General features: G+C 33.8%; 3 protein-coding genes across 3 annotated transcripts; 1 reads left to right on the top strand and 2 right to left on the bottom strand.

The window, feature by feature from the left end:
* Positions 1-3,262: 3,262 nt before the first annotated feature.
* LOC106674018 (transmembrane protein 147) lies at positions 3,263-4,420 on the top strand. Its single transcript, XM_014406448.2, has 4 exons — positions 3,263-3,503; positions 3,572-3,710; positions 3,773-3,994; positions 4,050-4,420. The coding sequence occupies exons 1-4, from the start codon at positions 3,427-3,429 to the stop codon at positions 4,296-4,298; spliced, it is 687 nt and encodes a 228-aa protein (XP_014261934.1). The 5' UTR covers positions 3,263-3,426; the 3' UTR covers positions 4,299-4,420.
* A 1,883-nt stretch (positions 4,421-6,303) lies between these two features.
* LOC106673982 (leucine repeat adapter protein 25-like) lies at positions 6,304-6,801 on the bottom strand. The gene is made up of 2 exons (XM_014406393.1): positions 6,589-6,801; positions 6,304-6,531 (listed from the first exon to the last, which is right to left on the bottom strand). Exons 1-2 carry the CDS (start codon positions 6,799-6,801, stop codon positions 6,304-6,306), a joined length of 441 nt encoding a protein of 146 aa, XP_014261879.1.
* On the bottom strand, positions 6,589-10,784 carry LOC106674297 (anaphase-promoting complex subunit 11). Its single transcript, XM_024229042.1, has 4 exons — positions 10,671-10,784; positions 10,490-10,609; positions 10,284-10,419; positions 6,589-6,804 (listed from the first exon to the last, which is right to left on the bottom strand). The coding sequence occupies exons 1-3, from the start codon at positions 10,687-10,689 to the stop codon at positions 10,304-10,306; spliced, it is 255 nt and encodes an 84-aa protein (XP_024084810.1). The 5' UTR covers positions 10,690-10,784; the 3' UTR covers positions 6,589-6,804; positions 10,284-10,303.
* Positions 10,785-11,050: the final 266 nt, after the last annotated feature.

Consider the following 11,050-nt stretch of genomic DNA (forward strand, 5'->3'; position numbering starts at 1 on the left):
TATTGATTAAAGCTACTACTGAAAAAAATTCGCTTTGCACAGACATCCTTAAGACAACCATTTCCAATGTCATTATTACTATGTACAATTGTAGGTATAGAACTAACATCAATAGGTGTAGAAACTAGAAAGATGTTAGCAATAATAAAATAGAAGTAAGTTACAACCTGATAGGACAAAAAAATAATTAATTTTATTTTATACTGTTACTTTTCCAATATTGGTCACGTGGTCGGTCGTTTTTTATTTAAAACTATTTTTCTCTTCTTAAAAAAATAACTTAAGTGTTCTTCAGCATAGATTTTATTCCGTCTGGCGGAGTTGTTTTTACAAAATAAATAAAGTAAAACAAAAAATTAAATAATAGTTAATACGAAAAAGGTAATGTTAGGGTGACTAAAATGTTACTTCTAAGTACTATTATTTTTTTTAATTGAATTCTTTAACAAGTATTTACCCATACTTCCAAGTATTATTATTTTTTAACACAACAATTTCACACAAGACCAATATGACACCACAGGAATAGCAACACACTTTATGCACTGAAGACGACTCGAATAAAGGTCGAAACGCAGCAAAAAAATGAAAAAGATGTTTTTCTAAACTACCTCATTCTTGACTGCTTCTCAGGAATCCATCAATTATTAAATAACCATTCACTAAAAAAACACGTTATTATTATTTTTGTTTAATTAAATTCCTTAACCAGTTCATACCTATACTTCTAATTATTACTTTCCTTTCAAAAATTAAATTCCTTAACCAGTTTATACCTGTACTTCCAAGTATTATTTTTCTTTCAAAAATTAAATTCCTTAACCAGTTCATGCCTATACTTCCAAGTATTATTATTTTTCTTCCAAAAATTAAATTCCTTAACCAATTCATACCCATATTTCCAAGTATTATTATTACTTTTTTTAAAATTAAATTCTTTAACCAGTTCATGCCTATACTTCCAAGTATTATTATTTTTCTTCCAAAAATTAAATTCCTTAACCAGTCCATACTCATAGTTCCAAGTATTATTATTATTTTTTTTTTAAATTAAATTCTTTAACCAGTTCATACCTACACTAAAATTAGGAAAATGTATTCAAAATCTCCAAAACCTGGGGAAACATAACAACCTTGGGTGCCAACACACAAAGAAATTTTGGATAATGAAAAAGCAAACATACTGGCCAGAGGAGGATCTGTAAGCCCATATAAGCCCTTGATAACATAAGGGATAAAAACAAAAACAAATATAGAATCCTCTATCACAGGAATGGATCCAAATAAAACAAAACGAGAAGTGGATAAACTCTAGCAGTGCTAGACACAGTAAACATGCTAAAACAACCCTCACCAAAGACTGGCAAACTCACTGCCACAGTTATAGAGGGCTGAACTCAGAAGAATGATAACATTACCAGTCACTGGCATGTGAGACATGGGCGTATTCAATGCTGACCCTATTTGTAATGAAGAGAAGTTATATGTTGTTATGTTAAAACAATCCTCACGAAAACTGGCAAACCCACTACTGCAGTTGGAGAGGGCCAGACTCAGAGAAGTGAACTATTAAGGTCACTGGCATTTGAGAAAACATCTATATCATGGGCATATATAATGATGATCTCATTTGCAGATGATAATGAGGAAGAAGAAACAGCCACCCATATCATCTTATAGCCAAGCAGCTATTAAAGTGCATAAAAAACTCACAACAAAGTAGTCAATGAATGCATAGAAAATCTCCAAAACCTGGTTAAACACAACCTGATGATATCTTGGGTGTCAGGGCAAAAAGATTTTGGGTAATGAAAAAGCAGTCATACTGGCCAGAGGAGGATTTGCAAGACCATACATAGTTCCCAAACCTATACTTGGGATAACAAAAACAAATACAGAATCCTCCATACCGAATGGATCCAATAAAACAGAAGGAGAAGTGGATAAACTCTAGCGGCACTATACACAGTAAACTTATGCTAAAACAACCCTCACCAAGATTGGCAATCTCACTGCTGAAGAAGGCTAGACTCAGAGGAGTTGTTAGACTATTAACCAGTCACTGGCATCTGAAAAAGCATCTATTGTACACAACATGGGCATATACAGTGATGATCCCATCTGCAGATTATGTAATGAGGAGGAAGAAACAGATATCCATATCATCTTTGAATGCGAAGTAGACATAACCTAGCGTACAGAAAAACCTCAAAAGAATGAAATTGTAGCGGCAACAATCAATGACCTGATATGATACTTCTGAGAAGAAGAATTGAGTCGATTGCATTGACCTAGGGAACTAGGAAAGTACAATAAGCCAAAATGCTGCAGTCCCTGTGAAGGACAAACCCTGATTGTCCTCATCATCATCAGGGGTAATGTGCTGTCCTGGACACCATCAGTCAAGTATTTTGGTTTATGGTTGGATAGTAAGTTAAATTTCCCTACCTTACTTACTCATAAACTATTCGATTAAAAAAATAGGAAAAGTGACCTTGGAAATGAAAACTTGTACATTTACAGTTCAGTTTCAGGGGTAACTCAGGTTTCTGTACTAGGTCCCACACTATTCTCGATATATTTAAATGACTTCCCTAGGCCAACTAATGTTCAGCTAGAATTATTTGCTGACGATGCTGCGCTCATAACATTTTCCGGGCGTTTTTTGGCAATTGTAAAATGTAAGAAATTAAAAATAGAAATCCATATCACCTTCGAATGTGAAGCAATGGCTCAATGGAGACTTAACCTAGTATACAGAAAAAAACCTGGGAATGAAATTGCAAAAGCAGCAGTCAATGACCTAATACGATTCTTCTGAACTAGGAAACTAGGATAGGAATAAGCTAGAAGGCTGCAGTGCCTGGGGAGCACAAACCACAACTTCCTAGTACCCTCATCATCATCAGTTCATTAAATAAACTTGACTATCTACCTGCGACACACACGAAAATTTATAGTAATCTTTTAATCAGTTGGTTATTTTATACTATTTATGAGCATATTTTTTATTAAAAATGAGACGGTTTTAGTTATTTGCTAAACCATTCTAAGTTTAGGCTTAAACATAAAATTATATGAAATTGTTTAAGTTTAACTTTACAATTGTTTTTGAAAATAATAATTTGCTTTAATTAAACAGTCATGAATACTAAGGAATGAGGAATTTCTCATTTTGCAAAACTGATGGTGTGTGGTTGAAATATTTTGAATTTTGGGTTGTTAGCGCTAGGCGAAGTTCATCATGTTTCTCCTAGAGGTACTTCTAAGTCTATGTTGATGAAACAGTTCCTCATGTCATGTGTTCTGTATCTGTAAGTTAGTTTACCGGTTATCCTAATGACAACTTTCTAGTTTTTAAATTTTAATTTTATTTTAATTAAGCTTCATAGATCTCATAGAAACTGTTAAAAGAAACCCTGTAAAATGACTTTATACCATTTTGGAAATTGTTTAGCCTTAGTTTATATACCTTATCATCTGACTTATAAATATTCTGGGTTGTAAGTGAATGTATTATTTGAACAATTGTCTAATTCATAATTATATTAAACAAGTTTTATTTATTCAGGTCTGAGTATGGAGCTTTCTGGAAGTGCATCCAAGCTGGAGGTATTTACATACTCACCCAATTGTGCAAAATGCTCCTTTTGGCTACATTTTTTCCAACGGCGGAGACAAACATTCACGGGCAAGTCGACGTACTCGGGGTAAGAATTAAAAAAAAAAAATAAATAAATAAAACTACATTTATTTATACTTTATCTTTTAGGAATGGTTGAAAGCGACGGTGGATCTTGCAGACTTAGCCGGCATGTATCTAGTCTTGTCTAGCATTCCCGGGAAAGGGCATGCTAAACTGTTAACCGCCGGGCTCGGTTGGGCAGGGGCGGAAGCGATTTTGACGCATTTCTTGCCTCTTTGGGTTGGAGCGAGAGGCGCCGAATTCCACTGGAAATACATCCAGAAGAGTTTAGACTCAAATATCAGCCTCGTAAGAGAAATCTGGCGTATAAATTCTTTAAATATTACTTATGTATAATTTTCAGGTACAGCATATAACGACCTGTGCCCTTGTTTGGATATGGTCGAGGCATGACTTGTCAAAGTCGATTTTTCCCGTTGTAAGCGGAATGCTAGTCTTATCGTCGTACAAAACTCTTCTGATTGATCTTGTCGTCGAAGCGACCATGGACACGTGGACATTCCTTTTACTTAAAGCTGTGTATACACTTTGTCTCACCCTACCCACTTTAAAAATATATGCTGGGCTCGCGACTAGTATTGGATTTTTTTAAACTCATTTTTCAAATTTATTATTAATTTATTTAATTTACCTAATCATCACCATGATCTTTGGGAAGATGTTATAGTTTGTCCTTTGTCTAATTTTAAAATAAATTTTTTGTTCTTTGTGTTATCATTGGTACTTTTTCCTTATGCATATCCATGTTTTACCTTTATTTATTTACAAAATAATTTGTATATAGGGTGACAAAGCTAGTCATCTCTGGCCCTCTGCATAAAAGAATTCGCTTTTTATTTTCCTTCTAATTTTCCATAAGAATTACAGTAGAAATCCATTTATCCGGACTTGAAGGGACCGGGATTTGTCCGGATAATCCGAAAATTTGTGATTTTATTAGTATCGTGTGATAAAAACGGAAAAAAACATACATACGAAAGTGAACCCTTTTATTCATATATCAGGTTACATTTTAAGTAATAGTTTTTATTAGTTTTTTGTTTAAGTCCAGACACGCGTTTATTGAAAAATTTATACCTAAAAAATATCTAATAAAAAAACCTTTTCCATAGAAGCCAACATATGAACAACATGACACAATTTCTAGTCTTTATAGTATACACCTTTTTTTATTTTATTTGTTTTTAATTTTTTTTTAACAAAACATGACTCTTGCCTCTTCGGTCGTGTGACTAGTGGAAGGGCGATTTGGTGGCCTTTACGAATTTCGAATGACAAATTAAAGGTCCCATAATGGAATTATAAAATTTAAAAACTTAATATACATACATTGAGAATTATGAAAAATTTATAAAAAATGTCTGGTGTTTAATGACCGTTTATGATTATTTGGAGATCGTGGGACTATACTGCATACACTACTGTACCAGACCGCAACTCATGATCTCCAAATAATTTATAAAAAATATTTTAACAAACGGGACTGCATAATCCGGATAATTAGGGTCCAGATAAACGGATTGTAATGGTTTTTCAATTAATTAAGGTCTTTTAGTTGAGATAAAAAAGTCAGTGTCACGAGCGGGATTCGAACCTATGATCTTCAGCTAGATACCGCTTGAGCTATTTAGCCAAAGGTCGTGGGTTCGAATCCCGCTCGTGACACTGACTTTTTTTATCTCAACCTTACTTAAAGGTTAATTAATCAAAAAGAATTTATTTGGTCAATCGGACCAAGAAACCTAATCGGATATGTATTTATATATCAACCAATATATTAATGTTATCTACACAATAATTTATACGAATTTGTATACCATTTTATTTATTCATCTCGGTCCACTCAGACGCTAACTTCCCATCTCAACCCTTTTGAATTTTCTCCTTTTTGCCATTTTTCAAGGATCAAAGTCACGAAAACTAGTGAATTGTAATTATTGTTGAGTTGATACTGGGTGTTGGTCTGCAAGTCGGTCAACTCATGCTGAACCAGCATTGGGTTCGTTTTCATTTACAAGTTTGTTGAACTGCTCAAAACATGTTTTGGCATTGCGCAATCTTTAGTGAGGAACTTCATTATGAGTCAATAATAAAGACGGACCCAATGTCGTTCAGCACGAATTAATTATCATGTAGGTTTTTAAGCCAAAGTTCCAGCAAGTGCCATGCTGCTACTTTTCTTTTGTGTTGATCAAGGTGACAAAACCAAAACTAAAAATACACCAAATTTTGTTGATCTATCTCATCGCAGTTGGTAAAAAAAAATAATGTAGGCAGCCGGAGAAAATGATGGTTTGTTTCTTGCCTTTTCAGTCTTGTGTGGGGGTATTCCCAGTAAGTTGTTTATCCATAAAAAGTCCAAAAATAACGCACAAAGTTTGTGGTGGGCAATGGGAGATAATTAAGTTTTTTTTCTCAATATTTCACTTTATATTTATTTTTCAGTACACTACAATACATCAATTTTTAATAAAATTTATTTGAATATTTAGTTTTTAATTTATGATATGAACATGTCTAATTTCAAATCGAATTGTAGAAAACTTAAAATTAAAGCTGTACTTGTCCCCCTGAGCTTTTTTGTTAAATTAAAGCTGTTAAAGTTCGGTAAATCCATTATTGCTAGAACGCGAAGAACTACTCGAAAGATGGTAACCGCTCTGCTCATGAAGAGGAGGTAGATTAGAATAAATTGCATCGTCTTCGACATCTGACGAGGGTGAATTAGGACTTAGCATTTCCTGCATTGTCCTGAACTCCTGAATTGCTTCGTTAAGCGACCAAAGTTGAGAAAGAAGCGAGAGATCGAGCTCCCTTAAACTATACTGATAAAGCGAAAATAATTTAATGCAGAACAAGTCAAATGTAAAAATATAAATTACCATTTCTTTTCGAAGCCTCGCCAATTGGACATCAAGTTTGGTCTGTTTACGAGGCGGAGGAGGTGGCGGCTGTCTTGGACCTGGTGGTGGTGGAGGAGGTAACTTATGACTATGGGAGCTGGTGCTTCGTTTACTCTCGGTCGCAGTATCATTTAAATTTATGGTACTCAGGCTTTTTGGTAACGGTGGCAAGCCTGGCATCGACGAAGACATTTCCTGAAAGAAATTTAAATTTATGACTTGTGTCTTTTTACTTAAACTTCATTTTTTCTACGTTTAAGAAAGAGCCATATCTGGTTGACACACAAACGCATATTTGTCTGCCATGTAGAGTAACCATGCAATTTTAATTAATATGCTAGTAGGCATTAGTTTTGATATTTGTTCTTTTTGTTGGCAATTTCTGCTCCTCCGAGTCTACAGGCCTACTACAAGTCTTAGTACTTATTTCTTACTATTAGTCTTGTTTCATTAGTTTGCCATTAGTTTCGACAATGATCCTTTGAAGACCTTTTTTTGCATGTCTCTGTCCTGGACTATTGAACAGAGAACTTATTCTTAATCCATGATTTGTTGTTTTACTCCAATGCAAGACAGATACCTAATGGAATCTCAAACGACAGAACTTTTATGCCATACAATAACTGAAAAATGTATTATTCTTAAGCTTGAATACTTCTTTTTTCCAGTCTGTTTTTATCGGGCATTTTAATTTTAATTTTTTGATCAAATATTAATTTTTAGGCCATTAAAACGTCCCTTAAAAATTAATAATAATAAAATATACCTAATCCATAATAGGCTTTTAATAGGCAACAACCTTCCAACTTGTCCTCGATGTATTCAAAGTGGACAACGTATCATTCTGACTGTAAAACATATTTTGGTCGATTGCCGCACTTTGCATCCCTTTAGGCAAAGGCTCAACATTCCGAGTGATTTAAAGGAGTTACTAGGCCCCTAGTGTACGTTTCAAAGAGCACTTTTCAGCTTTCTTAAATTTATCAAGATTTATAATGAGATTTGGGCTTTTTCCCAAATACTTATACCTTCGTTTGTCTGCTAGTGTTTGAATGAGAGTTTTGCGCGCAAGTAGAGTTCTTTCTTTTTTCAGGAATTTTTGAGGCTGCCGGAGTGGAAAAATGAAATAAAAGAAAATACAAATTACGGGGTAATAAACTACAATGCCCAAAATCACAATTTAAATAAGGAAAGATAGCTCCCTCCAAAAAAAGAGGATAAAAAAAAGAAATATTATTACGTTTTTGTGTGAATATTATTACAATCAGATAACGATGAGCCTATACTCATACTGAGACTGTTGCTAGTCTGACTCTGTTATTATTATTATTATAATTGGCCATACAAGCCTATGGGAATTGTTTAATTATAGAACAAAAATTCCAAATTCTAATTAAATTTTAAACTTTAAAATGGGTTTTTTGCATACATCTGGCTTTGCAAATTAAGTATTGTAAAAGGATAAATTAAAGCTTTGGTATTAGGATAGATTAGTTTAGGAATGAATGTTTGGAATCAGAGCTTTTTAGCACTCGGAAGGGATATAGCTAATCTAAGATTTGGTTTGGATGTTAGGGCATGAAATGACCTTAGCTGTTCAAAAATTAGTAATAACAAATATACAAAACAATAATGACAAACAAATTAATATAATCATTAAAATATTAATTATTTATAATCGAATGATGAAAGCACATTACAAAAGAAAATCAGAAAGGTAAAAAAGAAAACAGGAAGAAGAAACGGAGATGAGTGATGTCGTTTATAAAAACTCAGATGACACGGACCTGAAACAAGCTAGCGAGGAAGTAGAACGAACTGGGGAAGCAATTCCATAGTGTTGACCCTGCAATTCTTAAGGATAAGGTTAAAGGTTTAGAGGAGTTTTGAAGGCTTGTGAAAAAATTGGTGCATTTGGATAAGGAATGAGGGGAAAAAGTCAATAATTGAGGACATTTGTTTGATTTAATTTTAAATATATGTATTAAAACTCTTAAGTTTATAAGTGCCTAGAATGATAAGGTTGCTGAAGACATTAATATAGGAAGAAATTTGATCACTTCGTTTAAGAACAATAATAAGCAATTTGAAGGCGATGAGCAGATTGAGAGTAAGAAAAGTGAAAAAATAATGCTACAGAAAGAGAAAGGAATTATTTATTAATTATTAACTCTAATTTTCTGTGGACTGTAAAAGCAGGCGTCAAAGTGAATGTAGGCTTGAGTAGATCTTTTTCATAATAGAGCTCTCATGGTCATGCCATGTAGCTTGGAGTTAAAAATAATGCCGAGATTTTTAACTTAAGGGGAGACGTTTATATGAGGAGGGGATGGGCAATCTGTACTAATGGGTTTATTGGAAATTAATAAGGAATGGGATATGTTAGGGTTTGAAAATATGCCGTTATTGTTTATAAACCATTGGTTGAGAGAATGAATATTACAGTTGAACAGAGATATCTTCATAGAGGTTGCTTGTAGGACATAGAAGATAAAGCTGAGTGTCATCATTGTCATGAAATTGAGAGAAATTAAGAACTAATGGAAGATAATTTAGAAACATGGAAAACAGTAAAGGTCCAAGAATACAGCCTTGAGGTACACTAGTTGAAATTTATTTATTATAACTCCAACAGAAAGAATCTACAAGAGGAGTAGTAAAAAAAAAAGGCACATAATAACAAAAAGAACAAATGAACAATGAAGCAATAATAACAAAAACAAGGCTTAATGATTCAAGGCAAGTAAACATTTTAATTTAACTTTAACTGAATTCAAGGAATCACGAAATACATCTATTTCATTAGAATAATAATTCAGCAATCTCATTATCCTCGGTAGGGGTGAATTTAGTCCATATTCTGTTTTGTAGTGTGGAACAAAGAACAAATTATGGTTCTTAAGTGGTCGCTGAGGCACATATAGCGATAAATGTAAGTTCAGGATATCAATGGCCCCATTCCACAATTTCCAACCCCAAATGAGATCAGCAAAAATACAGCGGGAGCTAAGCGACTCAAGACCAAATTTCCAAAAATTGAGAGAGAAGAGGAGATAGAATTTGAAGCTTTAACTCTCTCAGATCTGTCAGACAGGAGGAAATGAGATTAGTAGTAGTAGAAGAAAAACAAAACGATGCATCAGCAAATTATGATTTACTGAAACGATATATTGGAAAAATAAAGAGAACAATAGTAGCATACTTATTACCATCAATACCCAGGTGAATATCATCTGAGATTTTGAGAAGGGATATCTCACAACTATGAAATTTTCAGAAGCCAGATTGAAAATGTTATAAGGGCATACGTCAATAGATAAGGATATTTGGTTAAGTCCTGAAATGCTTTGTGTAGTGTTGGAAGAATAGTAATAGGCCAATAGCCACTAGTAAGGTGGGTGTAGGTTTCTTGGGTAAAGCAAAGTTTTCCGTGTATAATGTCTTCAGTAACTGATCAATTTTACCTAGCAAATTAAATTTGATGAGGATACCTTATGCACCTGAACTCTTTGTGGCATACCATACTGCTAAAAATATATATCCTTCAGGCAATGGATTGAGAATAAGTCCACATTCTAGGAGTCTAGGAACTAGGATGCGGATTGGAAACGATAAAACAAATTCATAATCTCGCAGACTAAGAGGTATGCATGAAATAATAAACATATACAAACCGTTGTAAAAAAAGAAACGACTATTCTCTGAATTTCCACTCTTGTCTACACATAGGACACTGTTGGTTGACTTGTTGTGAGTTGAGCCACTTCATAATACAGTGTATATGGAAGCAGTGGGAACATTGGCCCCAAACTGTAAAAATAAAAGCAATAAGGCAAATCAGTTAGATATAAGTTCTTGGCACATAAAATAAAAATCGAACCGAGTGGACAGTCGTCTCCAGGCACTTTGCAGTCGGGGCAGCAGCCGTCGAAAGCTAGTCTGCAAATCCCACAAGTGTCATCGTTCGCAAGCCACCTCCAAGTCGCAACCCCGTTCCAACCTTGTTTCACATAAAAAGGGTTAAAGGGAGAAAAACGGGAAATAAATAATAAAACACTTACTTTTAATTGTTACTTTCATAACACATCCTTTTCTTATGAAATGATCTGTGAGAAATTCTGTTTACACCGAGCAACAACGCCGAGCCCGAGAGTCGAGACTGGCAAGTTACAGAGAAGGTTATCATCAGTCGTGGTTCTCAAAGATCTGCAGAAAGTTATTTTCACAGTCATGGTGTTTCTCAATTTCATAAAACAAAGTCCTTTATTTGTAAAACAGAAAATTGTAGACTTAAAAAAAATTGATGTAAAAACTACAATTTTTTTCTGACGGCTATCAACGGTTATTTAAGCCCTACAAAAACAAATTAACATTTTCTTCATAAAGAATTAACTTAAAATTATATCTTAACAACTTATTTTCACACACTTCATTATTTAAC

The sequence above is a fragment of the Cimex lectularius genome, unplaced genomic scaffold (assembly GCF_000648675.2).
Source record: "Cimex lectularius strain Harlan isolate CLEC.00 unplaced genomic scaffold, Clec_2.1 scaffold210, whole genome shotgun sequence".
NCBI classification, from domain to species: domain Eukaryota; kingdom Metazoa; phylum Arthropoda; class Insecta; order Hemiptera; family Cimicidae; genus Cimex; species Cimex lectularius.